Source organism: Pseudopodoces humilis, chromosome 32 (genome assembly GCF_049639895.1).
Source record: "Pseudopodoces humilis isolate 2021_Gansu_Grassland_sample_001 chromosome 32, ASM4963989v1, whole genome shotgun sequence".
Taxonomy (NCBI): Eukaryota; Metazoa; Chordata; class Aves; order Passeriformes; family Paridae; genus Pseudopodoces; species Pseudopodoces humilis.
Window position 1 is genome coordinate 1,100,414 of NC_142231.1, and position 24,102 is coordinate 1,124,515.

General features: G+C 59.1%; 3 protein-coding genes across 4 annotated transcripts; 1 reads left to right on the forward strand and 2 right to left on the reverse strand.

Annotated features, from left to right (window-relative positions):
• Positions 1–1,333: 1,333 nt before the first annotated feature.
• NACA (nascent polypeptide associated complex subunit alpha) lies at positions 1,334–10,772 on the reverse strand. Of its 2 annotated transcripts, XM_088068766.1 has the most exons (9): positions 10,699–10,772; positions 10,236–10,307; positions 3,912–7,397; positions 2,722–2,807; positions 2,548–2,625; positions 2,150–2,296; positions 1,885–2,013; positions 1,550–1,672; positions 1,334–1,462 (listed from the first exon to the last, which is right to left on the reverse strand). In XM_088068766.1, the coding sequence occupies exons 2-9, from the start codon at positions 10,303–10,305 to the stop codon at positions 1,448–1,450; spliced, it is 4,134 nt and encodes a 1,377-aa protein (XP_087924892.1). In that variant the 5' UTR covers positions 10,306–10,307; positions 10,699–10,772; the 3' UTR covers positions 1,334–1,447. The 2 variants fall into 2 exon arrangements, with proteins under 2 accessions (XP_087924892.1, XP_005532020.1); XM_005531963.3 differs by lacking the exon at positions 3,912–7,397.
• Positions 10,773–11,633: 861 nt separating this feature from the next.
• On the reverse strand, positions 11,634–21,185 carry PRIM1 (DNA primase subunit 1). The gene is made up of 12 exons (XM_088068800.1): positions 21,069–21,185; positions 20,448–20,605; positions 20,266–20,372; positions 20,113–20,186; positions 19,836–19,972; positions 18,913–18,971; positions 18,733–18,843; positions 15,418–15,650; positions 14,107–14,176; positions 13,944–14,029; positions 12,157–12,255; positions 11,634–11,829 (listed from the first exon to the last, which is right to left on the reverse strand). The coding sequence occupies exons 1-12, from the start codon at positions 21,169–21,171 to the stop codon at positions 11,810–11,812; spliced, it is 1,257 nt and encodes a 418-aa protein (XP_087924926.1). The 5' UTR covers positions 21,172–21,185; the 3' UTR covers positions 11,634–11,809.
• A 910-nt stretch (positions 21,186–22,095) lies between these two features.
• On the forward strand, positions 22,096–24,095 carry LOC102100504 (retinol dehydrogenase 16-like). Its single transcript, XM_005531964.3, has 4 exons — positions 22,096–22,562; positions 22,700–22,958; positions 23,371–23,534; positions 23,700–24,095. Exons 1-4 carry the CDS (start codon positions 22,247–22,249, stop codon positions 23,915–23,917), a joined length of 957 nt encoding a protein of 318 aa, XP_005532021.2. The 5' UTR covers positions 22,096–22,246; the 3' UTR covers positions 23,918–24,095.
• The last annotated feature ends 7 nt before the right edge of the window (positions 24,096–24,102 follow it).

The window sequence follows — 24,102 nt, forward strand, 5'->3', positions numbered from 1 at the left end:
CTGTGGCGGGCGCTCCTGCGCGGTGCGGGTCGGGCTCCGGGCGGTGTCGCGGGCTCTGCGGGCGGCGCGGCGGCGGTCGGGCGGTGCCGGGAGGGCTCCGGGGGCTCCGGCGGCGGCTCCGGTGGCTCCGGGCGGGCTCGGGGCTCGGCGCGGCCTCGCTCCCACAATGCCCCGCGCGCGCTCGGCCCGTGGTGACGCAGCAAAATCCCCGCGCCCCGCGCGCGCCGCCTCCTCCCGCCGCCACCACCGCGCGTGCGCGGCCCCCCCCGGCGCGCGCCCCCGCCCCGCGCGCGCCCCCGCCCGCTGCCCTTCCAGCAGCTTCTGGGCGCGCATGCGCAGTGCGGGCCGGTGACCGGGGGAGTGCGGAGCGGGGAGGAGACCCCCGGGACCCCCCCACTGTCCTTGTCCCGGTGTTCCCGGGGAGCAGAGCCCGGCCCCACTCTCCCGTCAGGGAGGTGTGGGGTGAAAAGATCCCTCCTGAGCCTCCTTTTCTCCAGGCCCAGCCCTTGCCCAGCCCCCTCAGGACTTCTCCAGAGCCTTCTCCTGCTGCTCCAGCCCTTCCCCAGCTCCATTCCCATCTCCAGCCCCTCAATGTCTCTGTGGCCCTGAGAGCCCAGAGCTGCACCCAGCGCTGGAGGAGCCCCAGCAGTGCCAGCACAGGGGGACAATCCCTGTCCCCATGGCTGGGACAGCCCAGGTGCCATCCTGGGCACACCTGGGCTCGTGTCCAGCCGCTGGCACCAGCACCCCCAGGGCCTTTTTCAGCTTTCCAGCCCCTCTTCCCCCAACCTGGAGTGTTCCATGGGATCTGTCCTGTCCAGATGGCTCTGTGGAGCTTCCTGCCTTCCAGCAGATCAATATCCCACCCAAGCTGGTGTTATCCACAAACCAGGGCACCCTCGATCCCCCCACCCAGATCACGGATAAAGGGCTGTCCCTCACACGGTCACCACCTGGATACAGCCCATCTTCCCACCACCCTGTGGGCCCGGCCAGCAGCCAGGGTTGAACCTGAGGACTTCACCTGTCCCAAAGACTTTACTGGAGTCCACAGCTTTTCCCTCATCCATGATTCCCCATTCCTGCCTGCTGCATGGAAGTGAGGAGCCCTCCCTGAAGGGAGCCCTGAGGGGATGAAGGGGTGACCCTGCAGCTGACTGAGCTGACCCGGGCTCGTGTCCAGCCAGGCTCTGGGACAGGAAGGAAAGGAGGGAACGGGCAGGTGATGTTCCAGGACGGGATATCGGCGCCAGGATCTTCCCGGGAGGAAGGCTCCACCCTGGGGCCACAACTCCCAGGGAAGGGCAGGCAGCAAAGCACCACAGAGCAGCGGTTTCACCAACAATAAGCCACAACTTTTATTAACCGATAGAAATAGTACAAATTTTAAATTTAGTTGTATTTTACTCTTCTCTGAAACACCAAAAAAGGCTCCTCCCTCCGGCGGCTACATCGTCAGCTCCTGTGGGGAGAACGGGAGTCAGGAGCCAGCCCGGAGCCGGCAGCTTCCCCCAGGGACCCCCCAAAGCTGCTGCCCCCCAACACTCACCATTATCGCGTTTACAATGTCGTTACTGTTGTTCTTGAGGGCTCGCACGGCCTTTGCTCGCGACACGTTTGCCTGGGACATCACCAGCTCGATGTCTTTCACCTCCACGCCGGTTTCGTCAACCTGAAGGAAAAACAGCCCAGGATTGGTGCCAGTTCCAGGCCTGGCACGGGCTGGGGTTGTCTGGATTGGGAGCCAGGAGGCCAGCATGCACTGTAAACACCCCCAGGGCAGAACCCTGTGCTCTCCCTTTACCACCACAGCAGAAACACGGATGAAGGAGAGGAATCCATGGATTAACCCAAACCCCACAGACAGGCCGGGGAAGGCGTTACCTCCTCTTCCTCGCTCTCCTCCTGCACGGTGGGGGTCTGTGTGTTTTCCTGGATGTTGGAAACAGGTTCTCCTTGCACTTTGAACTTTTCGGCGGCCGCCAGCTGAGCCTGCTGGGACAGGTCTTCGATCTGCAGGAGGGAAGGAAAGGAGCAATGAGGCCTGTCCTGGGCAGTGCCAGCACATTCCCTGGCAGGAGCCACACAGCGCACAGGTGACAGGAAGGAGCCCTGGCACGGCGTCCTGCTGGCTCCAGGGTGGGCTCACCTTGGCCTCGCCGAAGACGATGTAGGTGTCTGACGCCGGGCTCTTGTATACGTCTGGCTTTGTGATGACAAAGAGGATGTTCTTGGATTTCCGGATGGTGACTCTGGTGACTCCCGTCACCTGGCGAAGGCCCAGCTTGGACATTGCCTGAAAAACATGAGGGAAAGGTCAGCGAGGGAAGAGCAGCTCTGGAACCAGCCCAGACGTGCCCACTCCTCTCTCCAGAGTCCCAGATCCAACATTTGCTGCATGGATACAAATGGAAATGTGCATCTACTGCCACGGAGCAGCACTCCCGGGCTGTCAGCTGGAGGGAACACTCCAATCCCAGGACTGGTGAGATCCCCAGTGTCACTCTGAACCCTGGGGCTGTTCACCAGGGACAGGAGAAGCCTCACCTTCCGAGCTTTCTTCTCGCTCCGGCTCTGTTTTGCTTTGCTGACGGGTTCTTCATCTATTTCGGCTGCTGCCGCGAGCTGCAGGGAAGGAAAACCAGAGGGATCCGTGACAATCCTGGAGTGACACCTCAGGGACTCTGATCCACCACGGATGGCGTGTGCCACCTGCCCTACCTGTGCCTGCTGTGTCGTGGCCTGTGTGGAGTCCTGCTCTTCGAGCTCTGGTACGGATTCATCGCTGTCGGACTCTGTGCCAGACCCTGCAGAGACACACACCCCTCACTCTTCCCACCTCCGGTAGATCAAGGGGACACAGCCTTTGTTGCTGGCTCCCAGTGCAGCCACCAGTCAACCCAGTTAGGTGGTGGATGGAGCATTCCCTGCACTCTGAATGCCATCAGGAGCTCTCACTGCACCCCAAGTGACATCAGCAGGGTGGCAGGAGTGGGTCCTCAGCCTCTCACTGTGTTGGGAGCCAGGTGCCAGAGCCCCGCAAGTGCCCAGAGGCTCTGGAATGAATCCCGAGCCAGCTCCAGCCTGTGGCACCAGCTCGAGGAGGAGGTGGGTGTCACTCCCAGGGTGCTGAGGTGGCAGAAGCCCAGTGTGTCAGGGCCCATCTTGACTCCCCTCAAACACACGGCATGGAGACCCCACTCACCAAGCCCCCAGGGCTGCTGCACAACCATGGCTTCACTTCAGGGATGATCTGGGATAACCCTGAACCCCCCTCAGGGAACAGCACCTCTGGGTGCCCAGAGGGCCACCAGCTGTAGCGTCACCACCACTCGTGACCCACAGCACCGACCACACCAGTTACTGAAGGAGAGCCAGGTGTCCCCAACCTTGGAGGCCGGAGGTCACCTGGAGGTGACCGTGATGCTCCCGTGCAGCCATTACCTGGATTCAGTCCCTCTTCCTGCTCTGGGAAGGGCCTCCATGCCCACGGCACACAGGAGCCCTGACAAAGCTCTCTGCAGGTGTCAGGGTGTTCCTGGGGTTCCCAACACTTCAGGCAGAGCGTGGGGACAGCCCAGTTTGTCACCAGCACTGCCCACGTCCCCCCTTGCGACACGGGGACACCACGTGGACACCACACACAGCAGGGACAGGCACGTGGCAGCTCCTCCGTGTGAAGCCAGCTCAGCTCGCAGTGCCCATGCCACAAACAAACCACACCGTGCTCCGTGCCCGAGGACACGCGTTAGTGACCGCCGGGACCGTGCCGAGCCCCGTCCCTCCCTGCGCCCCGGCTCACCGGCTGCTCGGCTCGGTCTATCCCCACACGCCGGGGCCCCGGGCGGGGTTAGTATCCCGTGGGCAGCCAGTGACACTCCATGCACACGGCAAACCGCGGCCGCAAATACCCTTGTCATTCTTGAGGATGGGCTGCGGCGCCAGGGGGGCCGGGACCCCCGCGGGTGGAGAGAGCTCCAGCAGCACGGGCGGCTCGGGGGGGAGCAGAGGCGGCAGGTCCTCATCGTCAGCGCTGAGCGGGGCCTTCGAGGGAGCTTTGGGCTGGGGTGGGCAAGCGGCCGGCTTGGCCACCTTGTTACTGGTGGGGGGCTGCTGCTTCTTGGCAGGGGCAGAGCCGGGATGGCCAGTGTCTGCTTTTGCTGGGGTTGGGGGCTTTGGAGGGACACCAGAAACAACCGTGGCTGGAGCAGAAGCTGTGGCTGGAGCTGCAGGAGCTGCAGTGGCCTTGACAGGGCTCTTTGGAGGTGCCTTGGCCTCAGCAGGGCTTTTTGAGGGTCCTTTGGCTGCAGTGGGGGTGCCTGGAGGGGGAGTGGCTTTGACAGGGCTCTTTGGGGGTGCCTTGTCCTCAGTGGGGGTGGCTGGAGTTGGGGTGGCTTTGACAGGGCTCTTTGGGGGTGCCTTGGCCTCAGTGGGGGTAGATGGAGCTGGGGTGGCTTTGACAGGGCTCTTTGGGGGTGCCTTGGCCTCAGTGGGGGTAGATGGAGCTGGGGTGGCTTTGACAGGGCTCTTTGGGGGTGCCTTGGCCTCAGTGGGGGTAGATGGAGCTGGGGTGGCTTTGACAGGGCTCTTTGGGGGTGCCTTGGCCTCAGCAGGACTTTTTGAGGGTCCTTTGGCTGCAGAAGGGGCAGCTGGGGTGCCTTTGACAGGGCTTTTTGGGGGTGTTTTGGCTGCTGGGGGGGCACTAGGAGATGGGGTGGCTGTAACAGGGTCCTTGGAAGGCACTTGGGCAGGAACCAGAGGTGTTTTGGCCTCTGCAGGGGCTGCTGGAGCTGGGGTGGCTTTGCCAGGGCTCTTTGGGGGTGTTTTGGCCTCAGCTGCAGGGGTTGGGGTGGCTTTGCCAGGGCTCTTTGGGGGTGTTTTGGCTGCTGGAGGTGGGGTGGCTGTGACAGGGCTTTCTGGGGGTGCTTTGACCTCAGCAGGGGCAGCTGAAGGTGCTGGAGCCACAGGAGCAGATGGGGAAGTGATGGGGCTGCCCTTGGGAGACTTTTTGGCTGCTCCAGGAGAAGCTGGAGTTGGGGTGCCTTTGACAGGGCTCTTTGGGGGTGCCTTGGCCTCAGTGGGGGTAGATGGAGTTGGGGTGGCTTTGACAGGGCTCTTTGGGGGTGCCTTGTCCTCAGTGGGGGTGGCTGGAGCTGGGGTGGCTTTGACAGGGCTCTTTGGGGGTGCTTTGGCCTCAGTGGGGGTGGCTGGAGTTGGGGTGGCTTTGACAGGGCTCTTTGGGGGTGCCTTGTCCTCAGTGGGGGTGGCTGGAGTTGGGGTGGCTTTGACAGGGCTCTTTGGGGGTGCCTTGTCCTCAGTGGGGGTGGCTGGAGTTGGGGTGGCTTTGACAGGGCTCTTTGGGGGTGTTTTGGCTGCTGGTGGCGCAGCTGGAGCTGCAGGAGTTGCGGTGGCAGGGGACAAGGGAGCAGCAACAGGGCTCTTGGGAGCAGTTTTGGCTGCAGGTGGGGTGGCTGGAGCTGCGGTGGGGAGAACTGGAGTGGCAGCAACAGAGCCCTTGGGATCATCTTTGGCTGAGGGAGGGGCAGCTGGAGAGGGTGGAGCTGCCGTGGCCGGTGTGACAGGAGGAAAGGGGGCAGTGACCGGGCTCCCAGGAGCTGGTTTGGCCACAGGAGAGGTGGCTGGAGCTGCCATGGCTGATGTGACAGGAGAGGGGACAGCTGGGGCAGTGACCGGGCTCCCAGGAGCTGGTTTGGCCACAGGAGAGGTGGCAGGAGCTGCCATGGCTGATGTGACAGGGACAGAGGGGGCAGCTGGGGCAGTGACCGGGCTCCCAGGAGCTGGTTTGGCCACAGGAGAGGTGGCAGGAGCTGCCATGGCTGATGTGACAGGGACAGAGGGGGCAGCTGGGGCAGTGACCGGGCTCCCAGGAGCTGGTTTGGCCACAGGAGGGATGGCTGGAGCTGCCATGGCTGATGTGACAGGGACAGAGGGGACAGCTGGGGCCGTGACCAGGCTCCCAGGAGCTGGTTTGGCCACACGAGGGATGGCTGGAGCTGCCATGGCTGATGTGACAGGGACAGAGGGGACAGCTGGGGCCGTGACCAGGCTCCCAGGAGCTGGTTTGGCCACAGGAGAGGTGGCTGGAGCTGCCATGGCCGGTGTGACAGGGACAGAGGGGACAGCTGGGGCCGTGACCAGGCTCCCAGGAGCTGGTTTGGCCACAGGAGAGGTGGCTGGAGCTGCCATGGCCGGTGTGACAGGAGAGGGGACAGCTGGGGCAGTGACCGGGCTCCCAAGAGCTGGTTTGGCCACAGGAGGGATGGCCAGTGTGACAGGGGGACAGCTGGCAGAGGGGACAGCAGACACAGGAGCTGCTGCTGGGAACACGGGGCTCGTGAGAGGCCCTGGGACAGAGCTGGCAGCTCCCAGTGCAGGTGTGGACAGGGCAGGAACCACCGGAGCCGCTGCAGCCACAGGTGCAGCCCGAGGGGCCGGGCTCCCAGGAGGGGTCCTGGCTACCGAGGGAGGGACTGGGTGTCCCACAGATGGGACCACCGGGGCAGGGCCCACGGGACAGGCCCTGGCAACAGAAGGAGCAACTGGGACCAGTGGTGAGACTGGGGCACCAGGGGCTGGGCCTGGTGGGGCAGTTGCAGGATGCCCAGGGGACACCCCAGCTGGCAGCAGAGGGATAGGGGGTGACAAGGGAGCTTTGGGGGCAGCCAGGAAGACAGGGGGAGAGATGGCACCAACCAGGGCTGGAGCTGGAGCTCGGGGAGAGGCTGGAACAGAAGCCAGCGGGGTGGAAGCAGGAATTCCAGGAGACACCGGGACTGTGGGAAGTGCGGGTGATCCCGGACTCTGGGGACACACTGCCACAGTGGGAGCAGGCAGCAAAGTGGGAGACACTGGTGGGGGAGATGCCAGAAGGGGACGGGATGGGGGAGGCAGGAGAGGAGCTGGGGCTGCTCCAGGGGTAGGGAGTGGGGCCAGAGGTGCAGCTCCCACAGAGGCAGCAGCGGGAACAGTTTTCATGGGAGAGGCGAGAGCAGCTGGGAGAGAACTGGGGCTCACTGCAGGGGCAAGAGGGGCCACTGTCACTGCAGCAGAAGCAGCAGCCAGGCCAGGTGACACCGGAGCTGGGAATCCTGGAGAAGCCGGGCTAACCGGGACAGGCCCTGGAGATCCTGGGGCTGCAAAACCCACCGGGGCCTGCGGAGCTGCAGGAGGGGCAGTGGTGACTGGGCCTAGCAGAGCCGGGGCAGGGGGCTGGGGAGGCACAGAGAACACGGGGATGGCTGCAGCCGGGACCACAGGGGGGGACACGGGGCCAGGGGGGCCCGGCAGAGCCGTGGCAGCGCTGGGAGGCTGCGCTGGGAGAGCCTGGGTGGATGGAGATGGAGTCAGAGGTGGGGAATGAGCAGCATGAAGAACAGCTGAAGGAGAGAAACAGAGTGAGCCATGAGAGGAGGGAGGGAGAAAAGGAAAGACAGGGAGGGGGCAGGTGGCCAGCCCTGGCCTTCCTCTGGCCTCTGTGCCTGGCTTCTGGCCCAGCAGGCACTGCCTGGCCTGCCAGGGTCAGCACGGAGCAGGACGTTCATCCCCTTCTCGAACACAGCACCGATTTTCCCAAAAGCCTTGGAATGGCAGGAGGCACTCCCTGAACCACCAGCAAGCTCCATCAGGCCAGGGATGCAAAGATCCAGCTCTGGCACTGGCTCTGCCCTACCAAAGGGGCTGTCACAACCTCTGTGGAGCCCCAGAGCTGCTGGGAGCATGGGGGAACAAAGACCCACCTGATTAGAGGAAAGGAAAGTCAAATATAATCCGTGGAATTACTCCTGGAGTTACCTGGGAGCCCCCTCCCTCAAGCCATGGGTGACATAGGCAGGAGCCCTGAGGGCACAACGACCTGGGGGTGGTGGGGCCAGGCCCCCCAGTTCCTTGGAAGCTGTTAGGGTTAATGGAACTGCAACCCCCATAATGGCACACGCTGGTTAATGCGGCACACGAGGGGTTACAGGAGGGTCCCGAGTACCTGGAGCAGGGGTGGGAGCAGGAACGGGGGCAGCTGGAGCTGAACGGGGAGAACAACAGTTTATTAAGGCAAGTCCTGCTGATTTCCAGCTCCCCAGCCAGGTCCAAGGCAGCCTGGAGAGAGCCTGGCCATTCCCAACGCCAGCTGGCGATCCAAGGGCACCGCTCAGGCAACAGGCCATGACAGGGCTGAGCTCCCAGCCCCTGAGCCAGAGCTGAGAGTCTGGAGAGAGCCCTGACATTCCCAACGAGATTCCCAATGCCAGCCAGCAATCTTTAGAGAAGAGGCCATGACAGGGCTGAGCTCCCAGCTCCTGAGCCAGAGCTGAGAGTCTGGAGAGAGCCCTGACATTCCCAACGAAATTCCCAGCACCCACTGGAGATCCAAGGGCACCACCGAGGGAAGAGCCCACGAGAGCTGGGGAGGGCAGTGCTGGTCCAACCGGTGCTGCCGGCTGGGAGAGCAGAGCCGGCCCAGCCATGGTGCCGCCCTTCGGCAGCGTGTCCTGGCACAGCACCGGGAGCTCAAAGCCAGCCCCATTCCATGGATCCTGTCCCTGCCATGTGCTGTGGGATCAGGGTCACAGTTGTGTCCTGCCACCCAACATGACATGTGCATGGAATTCAGGGAATGACATCCCTGCTCCAGGAATGGGGTCCTGGAAGATGCTTCTACTGCCCTGTTTTACCCCAAACCATGGGACTGTGGGAGGCCTGGAGCTGGACATCAGTGCCAGCGGGTGCCAGGACACTTCCTGCCCCAGGGAATGTCCTGGTGCCTCCAAAAGGAGCAACAAGTCCTGCCAAGGGCTGTGCTGGGCCCGTCACAGAACAGGCTGTTCAGAGCCACCCTCTCCAGAACAATCCTTTATCCCTGCCTGTTCTCCCTGTTCCTTCGCCAGCTCCACTGGCACTGCTTGAGCACATTCCTGATAAACACAATCATTCCTGCTCGTTGCTTCTCCCCACAGCCCCACCTTTCTCCTTGGTCCCTTCTTAAACATCACCAAGACAAAATATTCCCTAAAACCACAGGATTTTTAACAGATGCTCAAAGCACCTGGGTGGCAGAGCCTGCTGAGAGCCCCTCTGGATCAGCATGCACCAGTCCCATCTCCAGGGTTTTTCCAGGGACCAGCTGACCTCCATGGAACAAGATGAAAATCCAAGGAGTTGCCTGAGGAATCCCAGGACACCATCAGAGACTTGAGCACAGCCCAATTTTGGGAGTTGTCAGTTGAGAGGGACAGAAGAGCCATTCCAGGGAGGGGGGAGGCCCCAAACAGGAATTCCAGCTACGCCGGGAGGGATAAGGAGCTCAGCAGCTCCCTGGGAATCATCGGTGCAGCTGTCACAGCAACAGCCATCACTCAGCTTCCTCCTTGTGTCCCTTGTCACCAACCCTCATGGTCCCCCAATGGGACAGTGCCCAAATCCAATGGCAGACCCCCAAATCCAACAGGGAAGACCCCCAAATCCAACAGGGAAGACCCCCAAAATTCAATGAAAGACCCTCAAATCCAAAAGGACAGACATCAAATCCAACAGGGCAGACCCACAAAATTCAGTGAGAGACCCCCAAATCCAACGGGGCAGACACTGAAATCCAGTGGAGGAGGCCCTCAAAAACAACGGCAAATCACCAAATCCACGGCAAGACCCCCAACTCCAACTGGGGAGACCCCCAAATCCAACAGGAGAGCCCCGGTCACCCTCGTGCCCTGAACGGCCCCCTCAGATGGGGTAACAACACCCAGTCATGGAGCAGACCCAAATTCCAACGGGAAACCGCCGAATCCAGCAGGAAAATCCCCCAAATCCAATGGGACGGGCCCCCAAATCCAACAGCCCGGCCTGGCCACAGCCGCTTCCCTCCCACTGCCCCCCGTAACCGGGGACCACCCAAAGCAGGCTCCGAGCCATCCCCGGGACTTGGGGACACGAGGGGTCCCCACTCCCGTGACTCCGGTCACGTTCCCTGCGGGATAATCCGCGTGTTTCGGGTGGGAAACCACACAACCGGCCCGGTTTGTTTTGGCCACAGCACGAGGACACGGACACCCCAAAACCACGGCGGAGGAGGTGACAAGACTCGAGCCGGGGTCACACAGCCCCCGCCGCCACCGGGAGAGCCCCGGCCCACCCTCCCCGGATAGCGGCAGCCGCCCGCTCCCTCCCGCAGATCCCGGCAGGCGGGAGGATCCCGGGAATCACCCCCAAAACCCCCTCGGCCTCACCTGTCTCCGCCTGCGGCTGCGGCAGCTCCTGCTCCGTGGCCGGGACGGTTTCTGTGGCTTCGCCGGGCATTTCTACGGGAATGGACAAACCGACAGGCCCGGGCTCGCCGGGGCTCCGGGACAGCCCGGGGGCGACCACCGCTAACTCGTCCTTCCCACCCCGCTCGGACACCGCGCGCCTCCCAAGCCCGGGAAAATCTACCAAGACAACTCGACCAAACGGCAGAGACAGAGCCCGAGCCCGAGCCCGGTGCCGGTCCCGGTCCTGGGCCTAGGCCACCTCCTCCCCCCCCACCCCCCACCGGTGCGCGGAGCCGCCCCCTCTGCCCTGCCCGGCGCGCCCACGACCCCATCGATGGCCTCAACCGGGTCCTCCCGGCCACCCGCTCGTCCCGCTAGCGGCGAGCGGCGCCCTAAGCGGCTGATGGCGGCGGATGGCGGCGGATGGTGGCGCGGGACTCACTGTGCGGGGAGCGGGGTCCAAGATGGCGGCGGAAAGAGACCGAGAGGGCAGCGCGACTTCCGGGAGCGCGGGACTTCCGGGGCAGGGGGAGTACCCGGCAACACGGCCCGGCCCGGCCCCCACGGCCGCGCTCCGGCGTTCCGGGCTCTGTTCGGGCCCCACCGCGGGTGCGGGGAGCCCCCCGGGTGGGCGTTGGGATCCCCCGGGGTGGGGTGGGACCCCCGTGGGAACGTGGCGAGGAGCCCTCCGGGTGAGGGGTGAGGTGCTGGGAATGTGGGGACCGGTTTCAGCAGGTGGGGCAGGGGTTCCTGGTTCTGGCAGGATCTCTGAAGGCAGGGGTCCAGGCAGGGTTAGGGGGTCAGGGCAGGGTCAGGGGGTCCAGGCAGGGTCAGGGGGTCAGGGCAGGGGTCCAGGCAGGGTTAGGGGGTCAGGGCAGGGGGTCCAGGCAGGGTTAGGGGGTCCAGGCAGGGTGAGGGGGTCAGGGCAGGGGTCCAGGCAGGGTCAGGGGGTCAGGGCAGGGGGTCCAGGCAGGGTTAGGGGGCCAGGGCAGGGGTCCAGGCAGGGTTAGGGGGCCAGGGCAGGGGTCCAGGCAGGGTTAGGGGGTCAGGGCAGGGGTCCAGGCAGGGTCAGGGGGTCAGGGCAGGGTTAGGGGGTCAGGGCAGGGGTCCAGGCAGGGTGAGGGGGTCAGGGCAGGGGTCCAGGCAGGGTCAGGGGGTCCAGGCAGGGTGAGGGGGTCAGGGCAGGGGGCCAGCCAGAATTAGGGGGGCCAGGCAGGGTGAGGGGGTCAGGGCAGGGGTCCAGGCAGGGTTAGGGGGTCAGGGCAGGGGTCCAGGGCAGTGGCCCCACACCACAGAGCAAGGACCCCTTTCCCCAGCTCCTCCCCACAGGGAGGGGACCCTCACCCCCCTCAGCCCATCCCGGTCACAGCACACGGGTGACCAGAAACATTTAATGGTCTTTGCGTAGAAAACAGTACAAAAGGTACAAAAACTGGGGAAGGGGCAGGGAGGCCGTGAGGTTTGGCTGCTCCGAGGCACCGGGACCCCCATGGCCAGCAGAGGTGACAATGACAAGACGTGACACTGGCAGTGGATCCCTCAGCGACAAGGCCTCAGAAATCTCCTTGCAGATCTGCAAAGAGGAGAAATGGGAAGTTTTTTCCAGACAAAGGAAAGCTGTCACAGCAACAGCCATCACTCAGCTTCTTCCTTGTGTCCCCTCTCTGTCACCAACCCTCGTGGTCCCAGATCCAGTGGGACAGACCCCAAATCCAATGGGAGACCCCCAAATCCAACCCCAAATTCAATGGAAGACCCCCAAATCCAAAAGGACAGATCCCAAATCCAACGGGCCAGACCCCCAAAATTCAATGAAAGACCCTCAAATCCAACAGGAGACCCCTAAATCCGTTCTCAGAGCCAGAAGGCCCCACTTGGGGTCCTTTTTGGGGGTACTCACCGCTCTGACGGATCCGCTCTCCCCGCCGGGCGCTTTCCATCCCCTCCACAAACTGCTCGAAGACCCTCACGTAAGGGGCCAGGCTTGTCTTCCTATAGTCTGGAGGATTTGGGGAGTGGGCAGGAGCAGGAGTGGGTGCTGGGGACCCCAAAACTCCAACCCTGAGCTCCAGACCCCAACCCTGACACCCCAAACCCTGATCCTAACCCCCCAAACCCAAACCCTAAACCCCAAAACCACAGCCTTGAACCCCAAACCCTGGCCCCAAACCCCAAACCCATCCCTTGATCCCAAACCCCATCCCTGACCCTCAAACCCCATCCCTGATCCCCTGAACCCCATCCCTGACCCCAAACCCCATCCCTGATCCCCTGAACCCCATCCCTGACCCCAAACCCCATCCCTGATCCCCTGAACCCCATCCCTTTATCCCAAACCCCATCCTTTTACCCCTAATCCCATCCCTTTACCCCAAACCCCATTCCTGACCCTCAAACCCCATCCCTGATCCCCTGAACCCCATCCCTTTATCCCAAACCCCATCCTTTTACCCCTAATCCCATCCCTGACCCTCAAACCCCATCCCTGACCCCAAACCCCATCCCTGACCCCAAACCCCATCCCTGACCCTCAAACCCCATCCCTTTACCCCAGACCACATCCCTGACCCCAAACCCCATTCCTGACCCCAAACCCCATCCCTTTACCCCAGACCCCATCCCTGACCCTCAAACCCCATCCCTTTACCCCAAACCCCATCCCTGACCCCAAACCCCATCCCTTTATCCCAAACCCCATCCTTTTACCCCTAATCCCATCCTTTTACCCCAAACCCCATCCCTGACCCTCAAACCCCATCCCTGACCCCAAACCCCATCCCTTTACCCCAAACCCCATCCATTTACCCCAAACCCCATCCCCTTTTACCCCAAACCCCATCCCTGACCCCAAACCCCATCCCTGACCCTCAAACCCCATCCCTGACCCTCAAACCCCATCCCTGACCCCAAACCCCATCCCTGACCCCAAACCCCATCCCTGACCCCAAACCCCATCCCTGACCCCAAACCCCATCCCTGACCCTCAAACCCCATCCCTGACCCTCAAACCCCATCCCTGACCCTCAAACCCCCTCCCTTTACCTCAAAACCCATCCCCTTTTACCCCAAACCCCATCCCTTTACCCCAAACCCCATTCCTGACCCCAAACCCCATCCCTTTACCCCAAACCCCAACCCTTTAACCCAAACCCCATCCCTGACCCCACACCCCATCCCTGACCCCAAACCCCATCCCTTTACCCCAAACCCCATCCCCTTTTACCCCAAACCCCATCCCTTTACCCCAAACCCCATCCCTGACCCCAAACCCCATCCATTTACCCCAAACCCCATCCCCTTTTACCCCAAACCCCATCCCTTTACCCCAAACCCCATTCCCTGACCCCAAACCCCATCCATTTACCCCAAACCCCATCCCTGACCCCAAACCCCATTCCTGACCCTCAAACCCCATCCCTTTACCCCAAACCCCATCCCTGACCCCAAACCCCATCCCTGACCCTCAAACCCCATCCCTTTACCCCAAACCCATCCCTGACCCCAAACCCCATCCATTTACCCCAAACCCCATCCCCTTTTACCCCAAACCCCATCCATTTACCCTCAAACCCCATCCCTGACCCTCAAACCCCATCCCCTTTGACCCTCAAACCCCATCCCTTTACCTCAAACCCCATCCCTGACCCCAAACCCCATCCCTGACCCTCAAACCCCTGCCCCTCTCACCCCTCGCTCGCCGTTTCGGCTCCTTCTCCCCGACCTCCTCCTGCTCCCCGTCGCTGCCGGCCGTGTCCAGCTCCTGGCACAGGGATCTGCCGGACAAACGGGATGTGCTGGGGGGGCTCTGGCACCACCAGGACCCCCCCCCCGGTGCTGCCAGCTCACGTACGTGATGGTGGGGACGGCAAACGGGTCAAACTGGTCCAGTTTCTGCAGGTCCAGCGGCACCGAAATGCGGCCTGCGACAGAGCGGGGTCACTGCCCAGCCTGGGCCCTCACTTCTGGCTTTTGTATTTTCCAGATTCTGCCCTCACTTCTGGCTTTTATATTTTCCAGATTCTGCCCTCAGTTTTGCCTTTCATTTTCCAGATTCTGCCCTCAGTTTTGCCTTTCATTTTCCAGATTCTGCCCTCAGTTTTGCCTTTCACATTTTTCAGATTTTGCCCTCAGTTTTGGCTTTTATATTTTCCAGATTCTGCCCTGTTTTGGCTTTTATATTTTCCAGATTTTGCCCTCAGTTTTGCCTTTCACATTTTCCAGATTCTGCCCTCAGTTTTGGCTTTCATATTTTCCAGATTTTGCCCTCAGTTTTGCCTTTCATATTTTTCAGATTTTGCCCTCAGTTTTGGCTTTTATATTTTCCAGATTCTGCCCTCAGTTTTGCCTTTCACATTTTCCAGATTTTACCCTAAGTTTTGACTTTCACGTTTTCCAGATTCTGCCCTCAGTTTTGGCTTTCATATTTTCCGGATTTTGCCCTCAGTTTTGCCTTTCATTTTCCAGATTCTGCCCTGTTTTGGCTTTTATATTTTCCAGATTTTGCCCTCAGTTTCGCCTTTCACATTTCCCAGATTCTGCCCTCAGTTTTGCCTTTCACATTTTCCAGATTCTGCCCTCAGTTTTCGCTTTTATATTTTCTGGATTTTGCCCTCAGTTTTGTTTTTTTTATTTTTCAGATTCTGCCCTCAGTTTGGCTTTCATATTTTCTGGATTTTGCCCTCAGTTTTGCCTTTCACATTTTCCAGATTCTGCCCTCAGATTTGGCTTTTATATTTTCCAGATTATGCCCTGTTTTGGCTTTTATATTTTCCAGATTTTTCCCTCAGATTTGGCTTTCACATTTTCCAGATTCTGCCTGCATTGGTGCATAACTCAGCTTCCCACAGAGTGTCAGCGAATTCCCCTCACAGCTCAGACACACCAATCCTTTTCCAGCCCCAGAGCCAAGGGCACCGCTGCACTTTCAGCCCCAAAAAATGGAATTGAGGAGAGCAAACTGGGAGAACGGGACTCCAAAACCTGGAGCTGCAATTGCACCCCAGTATGCAAATGGAATTTTGAATTTGGAAACCAAAACTTATCCAAGTGTGAAAACTCCGGGCTCACTCTTGCACTGCCCAAGGTGCATCCTCTGACGGCCTTTTTTAACAAATCCCTACTTTATTCCAAGAGCCTCTCCAGGCACCCACCCCACACTCACCTGTTTTGGGGTGGACGCTGAAGGGGCTCTTGAGGAGGTGGCCGAGGCCTTTGCTGACGTTGATGTCGAGGCGGGGGAAGCAGAATTGCAGCATCACCTCCCAGTCGGCGTAGCTGGGCCCCAGGGCCGCGGCCCGGCCGCCCCGCAGCCGCTCCAGCCGGGCCCGCAGCAGCTCCCAGCGCTGCACAGAGTCCTTCTTCTTGGGGAACTCGGCCTGCAGCGGCTCCCGGTGCTGTGCTGGGGAGGGTCAAGGCTCATCCCGGACTCTTCCCCGTGTTTTATTGTTCCAGGACCCCATTTATCCTTTCCAGGATCCCATTTACACTTCCAAGATCCCATTTACCCTTCTAGGATCCCATTTACACTTTCAGGACCCCATTTACCCTTCTAGGAGTGCATTTATCTTTCCAGGATTCCATTTACACTTCCAGGACCCCATTTACCCTTTCCAGGATCCCATTTACCCTTCCAAGATCCCATTTACCCTTTCCAAGATCCCATTTACCCTTCCAGGATCCCATTTACACTTCCAGGACCCCATTTACCCTTCTAGGAGTGCATTTACCTTTTCCAGGACCCCATTTACCCTTCCAGGACCCCATTTACCCTTTCCAAGATCCCATTTACTCTTCCAGGACCCCATTTACCCTTCTAGGAGTGCATTTACCCTTTCCAGGACCCCATTTACACTTCCAGGACACCATTTACCCTTTCCAGGACCCCATTTACCCTTCCAGGACACCATTTACCCTTTCCAGGACCCCATTTACCCTTTCCAGGACCCCATTTACCCTTCCAGGACCCCATTTATGCTGACAAGCCTCTTTACTTTTCCAGGACCTCATTTACACCTCAGGACCCCAGTGACCCCATGTTTTAACCCCATTTTAACCCCGTATTTTAATTTTAACCCCGTTTTATTTTTAATTCCATGTTTTAATTTTAACCCCATGTTTTAACCTTGGTTTAACCCCATGTTTTAACCCCATGTTTTAATTTTAACCCCATTTAACCCCATGTTTAACCCCATTTTAACCCCATATTTTAATTTTAATCCCATGTTTAACCCCATTTAACCCCATGTTTAACCCCATGTTTTAACCCCATTTTAACTCCGTATTTTAATTTTAACCCCATGTTTAACCCCATGTTTTAACACCATTTTAACTCCATATTTTAATTTTAACCCCATGTTTAACCCCATGTTTTAACCCCATTTTAACCCCATATTTTAATTTTAATCCCATTTTTAACCCCATTTAACCCCATGTTTAACCCCATATTTTAATTTTAGCCCCATGTTTTAACCCCATTTAACCCCATGTTTAACCCCATGTTTTAACACCATTTTAACCCCGTATTTTAATTTTAACCACATGTTTTAACCCCATTTAACCCCATGTTTAACCCCATTTTAACCCCATGTTTTAACCCCATTTTAACCCTGTATTTTAATTTTAACCCCATGTTTAACCCCATTTAACCCCATGTTTTAACACCATTTAACCCCATGTTTAACCCCATTTTAACCCCATATTTTAATTTTAGCCCCATGTTTTAACCCCATTTAACCCCATGTTTAACCCCATTTAACCCCATGTTTAACCCCATTTTAACCCCATGTTTTAACCCCATTTAACCCCATATTTTAATTTTAATCCCATGTTTTAACCCCATTTAACCCCATGTTTAACCCCATTTAACCCCATGTTTAACCCCATTTTAACCCCATATTTTAATTTTAATCCCATGTTTTAACCCCATTTAACCCCATTTTAACCCCATATTTTAATTTTAACCCCATGTTTTAACCCCATTTTAACCCTGTATTTTAATTTTAACCCCATGTTTAACCCCATTTAACCCCATGTTTTAACACCATTTAACCCCATGTTTAACCCCATTTTAACCCCATATTTTAATTTTAGCCCCATGTTTTAACCCCATTTAACCCCATGTTTAACCCCATGTTTTAACACCATTTTAATTTTAACCCCATGTTTTAACCCCATTTAACCCCATGTTTAACCCCATTTTAACCCCATATTTTAATTTTAACCCCATGTTTTAACCCCATTTAACCCCATGTTTTAACCCCATTTAACCCCATGTTTAACCCCATGTTTTAACCCCATTTTAACCCTGTATTTTAATTTTAACCCCATGTTTAACCCCATTTAACCCCATGTTTTAACACCATTTAACCCCATGTTTAACCCCATTTTAACCCCATATTTTAATTTTAACCCCATGTTTAACCCCATTTTAACCCCATATTTTAATTTTAATCCCATGTTTTAACCCCATTTAACCCCGTTTAACCCCATATTTTAATTTTAACCCCATGTTTTAACCCCATTTAACCCCATGTTTTAACACCATTTAACCCCATGTTTAACCCCATTTTAACCCCATATTTTAATTTTAACCCCATGTTTTAACCCCATTTAACCCCATGTTTTAACCCCATTTAACCCCATGTTTAACCCCATGTTTTAACCCCATTTTAACCCTGTATTTTAATTTTAACCCCATGTTTAACCCCATTTAACCCCATGTTTTAACACCATTTAACCCCATGTTTAACCCCATTTTAACCCCATATTTTAATTTTAACCCCATGTTTAACCCCATTTTAACCCCATATTTTAATTTTAATCCCATGTTTTAACCCCATTTAACCCCGTTTAACCCCATATTTTAATTTTAACCCCATGTTTTAACCCCATTTAACCCCATGTTTTAACCCCATTTAACCCCATGTTTTAACCCCATTTTAACCCCATATTTTAATTTTAATCCCATTTTTAACCCCATTTAACCCCATGTTTAACCCCATATATTAATTTTAACCCCATGTTTTAACCCCATTTAACCCCATGTTTAACCCCATGTTTTAACACCATTTTAACCCCATATTTTAATTTTAACCACATGTTTTAACCCCATTTAACCCCATGTTTAACCCCATTTTAACCCCATGTTTTAACCCCATTTAACCCCATGTTTTAACCCCATTTAACCCCATGTTTTAACACCATTTAACCCCATGTTTAACCCCATTTAACCCCATGTTTTAACCCCATTTAACCCCATGTTTAACCCCATGTTTTAACACCATTTTAACCCCATATTTTAATTTTAACCCCATGTTTTAACCCCATTTAACCCCATGTTTAACCCCATTTAACCCCATGTTTTAACCCCATATTTTAATTTTAACCCCATGTTTAACCCCATTTAACCCCATATTTTCACCCCATTTTAACCCCTTGCGTGCCCTCCCTCCCTCCCCAGCTCCGGGAAGGAAGGATATCCTCCGGGATGAGCGCCAGCACCTTGTTCCATTTCTCGGGGCTGCCCAGGATGTCCTGCCCCAGCAGCGCGTACTCCTCGAAGTATTTCTCCACCACGCCAACCGAGCGCCTGCGGGGAGCAGGGTGGGCTCAGCGCCCGCCGGTGCCCACGGGGATGGGCACAAGGGTCCTCACCCACCTGATGAAGGGGTGGATGGGGTGGGAGAGGTTCACCTTCTTCACGGTGTCCGCACCGCCCTGGGGGATAGTGGTGGTCAGTCTGGGGGGGTGGGGAGGGGGTGCTTGGTGCCCTAAACCCACCTACTCCAGGGTGAGGAGTGCCCAGACCCCCAAAAACCCACCTACTCCAGGGTGAGGAATGCCCAAAGTCCCATAAACCCACCTTTATCAGGGTGTTGAGGGTGCCCAAAGGCCCATAAACCCACCCTCAGCACTGTCACAAGGTGCCCAGACCCCCACAAAACCACTTTTATCAGGGTGTGGGAGTGCCCAAAGCCCCTTAAACCCACCTAGTCCAGGGTCAGGAGTGCCCAGACCCCCACAAACCCACCTACTCCAGGGTGAGGAGTACCCAAAGCCCCACAAACCCACCCTCACCAGGGTGAGGGAATGCTCAGACCCCCATAATCCCACCCTCAGCAGTGTCACAGGGTGCCCAGACCCCCACAAACCCACTTTTATCAGGGTGAGGGGGTGCCCAAAGCCCCTTAAACCGATCTACTCCAGGGGCAGGGAGTGCCCAGACGTCTACAAACCCACTCTCATCAGGGTCAGGAGTGCCCAGACCCCCACAAACCCACCCTCACCAGTGTCACAGGGTGCCCAGACCCCCACAAACCCACTTTTATCAGGGTGAGGGAGTGCCCAAAGCCCCTTAAACCGATCTACTCCAGGGTCAGGAGTGCCCAAACCCCCACAAACCCACCCTCACCAGTGCTACAGGGTGCCCAGATCCCCACAAAACCGCTTTTATCAGGGTGAGGATGTGCTTGGCCCCCTAAACCCACCTCCTCCAGGCTCAGGAGTGCCCAAAGCTCCGTAAACCCACTTTTCCACAGGGTCAGGGGTGGGCAGGGGGTTCCTGGCCCGCTTTGCACCCACCTTCACCAGGCTCAGGTACTCCACAGCAGCCGCCCGCAGTGCCGGGGACCATTTCCTCACTGCATCGTCGCACACCCAGCAGTGCACACCCCTCCGGCCCGAGTACACCCACAGGCGGTGCCGCACGCCCAGGTCCTCTGCGGGGGGCACAGATGGGTTTTGGGGGGCACAGGGGCCATATGGGGACAGGCTGTGGCGACCACCCAAAGCTGATGGTGCCACAAATCTGCCTGTCCGGCATCGCCGCGGGGCCGAGCGTGTCTCGCGAGCCCCTCACCCACGAGCGCGCGGTCAATGATGCGGACGGCGATGGTCATCAGCGTCCAGCACTTGGAGCAGATATCGGCCGAGCTGGGGGCAGAGTGAGGGGGGTCAGGTGGACACTCCACATCCCCAAACCTCCCTCCCAGCCCAGAGCCCCCCCGGGAACCTGCAGCATGTCCGGACGTCATCATAATCTGTCATGTCGATGTCAAAGACCAGCTCCTTCTCCTGCGGCTGGAAGGCTCCCAGGTGCACCGTGTTGTGCTGGTTGGGCTGCACGAGGGATGGGATGGGCTCAGCGTGGCCAGGAACCCCTGCGGACCCCCGGTCACGGTGGCCGGGACTCACCCGGTGGGAATAGACGGCCCCGATGTCGATCTTGTAGGGGTTGATCTTCTGCAGCTCCCGCTCCAGCTCCTGGGGGCTGCCGAAGGACTGGAACCGCAGGTACACATCATCCCGCAGGGTGAAGGAGAATTCCCGCAGCTGGAAGTAGTTCTTCACCACTGCAGGGACGCGGGAGGGTCGGGGAATGCGGGGAGATCAATGCCTAATCCCCCTAAATCCCCCCATTACAGTCACCCCCAGGCTCCGCTTCCTGCTCCTCCCGGTGTCCCGGTCAGAGCATCCACCCACCGCCGGCCCCGGTACCCCAACGTGCTCCGGGACACGGGATCGCGGTGTTCCCGCCCGGTATCGATGCCCCCCGCCCGGTATCGATGCCCCCCGCCCGGTATCGATGCCCACCGCTCGGTATCGCCACCCCCGACGGCTCCCCCAGCCACTATCGGTGCGTCTCCTCCAGTATCGTGACCCGGACGGTTCTCCCGGCCCGGTATCGTTGTCCCCGATGGTGTCCCTGGCTACACCCCCGGCCCGGTATCGGTGCCCCAGTTCGGTATCGATGCCACCATCCGGTATCACGGTCCCCGGCGGAACCCTCCCGCCCGGTACCGGTTCCCCGCTCACCGCCGCCGTAGCTGAGCCAGCGGCCGTAGGGGCCGTGCGGGAAGAGCCGCCGGTAGAAGACCGGGAGCAGCTCGGGCAGCGGCGCCGGCTCGAACCGCGCCATGGCGGGAGCGGAGCGGCGGGAGGCGGCGGGAAGGGGCGGGGGCGGCCGGGGGGCCGCCGGGAGATGTAGTCCGGCCCCGAGCCCCGGGGCACGGGGGGCACCGGGGGGCGGGGATGCGCCGCTCGGGGGGAGTGGGAGGAGAGCGAAGCACCGCAGCGGTCCCGGGAAGGAGGGGAGAGGATGCCCCGGGGTCCGCAAGGTCCCGGGTCGGGGGTCGTGGGGTGGTCCTGGAGCGCGGAGGTCCGAGGGGTCCCGGGACCGGGGAGGTCCCCGGATGCGGGAGGGTGGCGGGGTGCTGAGGTCCGGGGATGGGCGGGGGCCCGAGGGGGTCCCGAGGCGGGTGGGAGCCGGGGCGCTGAGGCTGGGGGGATTTCGGGGTCCCGCAGTGTCCCGGGGCGGGTGGGTCCGGGAGCTCTGAGGTCCCGGGATGTCCCGGTGTCCGGGGGTGTCCCGAGATCCGGAGAGGTCCGGGGGCACGGGTGTCCAGGGGGTGTCCCGGGGTCCAAGGGGGTCCCAGAAGGGGCTGTCAGGAATTGTCCCGGGGTCCGGGTGGGTCTCCGGGCGCGCGGTCCTGGTTGTCCCGGGGTCCGGTAGACCCTGGGCTGCTGAGGTCCGGGGAGATGCCGGGTTCCGGGGTGGTCCCAGCATCTGGGAGAGTCCCGGGGCAGCCTCGTGGGGCGGGGGGGGCTCGGGGATGTTCCGGGCTCCGGGGTGGTCCCGGGGTCCCGTGGCTCCCCGGGAGGGCAAGCGCAGCCGTGCGGGAACTCCCGGGCGCTGCCCCGCTCCCGTTAACTCTTCTCCGCAAGAGCGGCGGGAGCGAAGCCTCGGGACACATCCCGGGGCACTGCCCGCAGCCCGGCGGGCTCCAGGCGGCAGCACCGGGACGAGCCCCTTAAGAGGACGGGGCGGAGCCGATCCCGCATCCCGGTAGTGCCGGGAGGCCCAGCGGCATCTCCGCGATCGTTGCCCCGGAGTCCGGTAATCAATTATTAACAGAGGCCGGCTGACAAGACCAAGGTCGGGACAAGCCGCTCCTGGTCGCTCCCCAGTCCCCATCCCGGAGCCGCTGCCGAGGATGTGGCTGTACGCGGTGGCGGTGCTGCTGGGGCTGTTCCTGCTGCGGCGATGGCACCGGGAGCGGCAGATGGTGCCGCGGCTCTCGGAGAAGCACGTGCTGATCACAGGATGTGACAGCGGCTTCGGGAACCTGCTGGCACGGCAGCTGGACGCGCGCGGGCTGCGGGTGCTGGCCGCCTGCCTGACCGACAGCGGGGCCGCGCAGCTGCGGGCGGCCACCTCCGACCGGCTCCAGACCGTCCTGCTGGATGTCACCTCCAGCAAGAGCATCGCCGATGTCACCGCCTGGGTCCGGGAGCGTGTGGGTGATCAAGGTAGGACGGGGCGGCCGCACTGTTGTCACCCTGTTGTCACCCCACCGGTCATGCTTCCACCTCGCCCACCTGTGCCTGCACAGGCGAGGTGGTGCAGGGCCCTGGGACAGCCCCAGCTCATGCCATCCCCTCTCCAGGGCTCTGGGGGCTGGTGAACAACGCAGGGATCGCCATCCCCACCGGCCCAAACGAGTGGCTGACCAAGCAGGACTTTGTCAAAGTGCTGGATGTCAACTTGATCGGGGTCGTGGAGGTGACACTGAGCCTCCTGCCGCTGCTGCGGCGGGCGCGGGGCCGCGTGGTCAACGTGGCCAGCGTGATGGGCCGTGTGTCCTTCTTTGGTGGTGGGTACTGCATCTCCAAGTACGGCGTGGAGGCTTTCTCTGACAGCCTCAGGTAAGTCTGACACAACAAATTCCATCCTGATTTCCCAATTTGTTTTTCTGGACTTTGTTTGGCACAGTTGTCAACTCCCATCCTCACGTAACTGAGCACAGGTTAAACTCCTATCTGCTGCTGAGGTGTGAACAGCTCCTTTACTGGCATGGAGCCTCCCCTGTGGACATTGCCCCTGCCCAAGACCCTGCAGGATGTGGCCCCTCTATCCCAAGCTTTGCTTTGTTCCCAGCCCATCCAGATGTGGCAGATGTTTACTGACACACTGTCTCAGCCATGTGCCAGGCTGGCTCAGAGTTCACTGGCGTGGTCAGGCTCCTTCCCACGCTTCTGGCACGAGGCTGCATCCCATGGGAGATGTGGTGCTGCTCTGGTGCTGCTCCCATGTTCCAAAGGATTGAATCCCTTCCAGGCTTGAGATGAACAAGTTCGGGGTGAAGGTCTGTGTGATCGAGCCGGGCTACTTCAAAACAATGATCACCAACACTGACAACCTGGAGAAGAATTTTCATTCCATCTGGAATAAGCTTCCAGAGGAAATCAAAGCGAGTTACGGGGAGAATTACTTGAGGAGGCGTAAGTACCTCCCTCAAAGGCTGAGTGATCCTCTTTCTCTCCTGACACAGGGCACATCCCCAGGGCCACGAGGCTCCCATGGGGGTTCCCGGTGCTCCAAAATCCCATGGAGCCACTTGGCTCTGCTCAGCTCCAGGGTCTCAGTGGCATTTTCTGCCTCTGCAGTTGTGTCAACGCTCAAGGTGCTGGAGAAGACCTACAACACCGACCTGTCGCTGGTCACCAACTGCATGGAGCACGCTCTGACCAGCCTCCATCCCCGCTACCGCTACTCCGCCGGCTGGGACGCCAAGCTGCTCTACCTCCCCATCAGCTACCTGCCCTCAGCCCTCAGCGATGCCTTGTTCAGCCTGTTCTACCCCAAATCTGTTGGGAAAGCCTAAGGTGGGGATGCAGCAGGCAGCCAAGAGCAGAGTGGGATCCAATGGCACACGGTGGGATCCAGAATCGGCTGCAGCCAAGGCCACACCGAAGTCCCTGAATTTGTAACTGCATGTACGTCTGACCCTCTGTCCCCTGCTCATGATGGGTTTGTCCTGAATAAAGACCCCCTGTCCCCTCCTGGCTG

What these genes read in the sequence shown, in the direction of transcription:
- NACA (XM_088068766.1), bottom strand. Translation starts at nt 10,305, where the DNA reads ATGCCCGGCGAAGCCACAGAAACCGTCCCGGCCACGGAGCAGGAGCTG. An exon ending in CATCCTCAAGAATGACAAGG is followed by an intron (nt 2,808 to 3,911) that starts GTATTTGCGGCC and finishes GTGTCTCTGCAG; the next exon opens with GGTCTGGCACAGAGTCCGAC. An exon ending in TCGTCTTCGGCGAGGCCAAG is followed by an intron (nt 2,014 to 2,149) that starts GTGAGCCCACCC and finishes TCCCTCCTGCAG; the next exon opens with ATCGAAGACCTGTCCCAGCA.
- PRIM1 (XM_088068800.1), bottom strand. Translation starts at nt 21,171, where the DNA reads ATGGCGCGGTTCGAGCCGGCGCCGCTGCCCGAGCTGCTCCCGGTCTTC. An exon ending in CATTGACCGCGCGCTCGTGG is followed by an intron (nt 19,973 to 20,112) that starts GTGAGGGGCTCG and finishes TGCCCCCCGCAG; the next exon opens with AGGACCTGGGCGTGCGGCAC. An exon ending in GCCGAAACGGCGAGCGAGGG is followed by an intron (nt 12,256 to 13,943) that starts GTGAGAGGGGCA and finishes CAAATCCTCCAG; the next exon opens with ACTATAGGAAGACAAGCCTG.
- LOC102100504 (XM_005531964.3), top strand. Translation starts at nt 22,247, where the DNA reads ATGTGGCTGTACGCGGTGGCGGTGCTGCTGGGGCTGTTCCTGCTGCGG. An exon ending in GGAGCGTGTGGGTGATCAAG is followed by an intron (nt 22,563 to 22,699) that starts GTAGGACGGGGC and finishes TCCCCTCTCCAG; the next exon opens with GGCTCTGGGGGCTGGTGAAC. An exon ending in GGAGAATTACTTGAGGAGGC is followed by an intron (nt 23,535 to 23,699) that starts GTAAGTACCTCC and finishes CTGCCTCTGCAG; the next exon opens with TTGTGTCAACGCTCAAGGTG.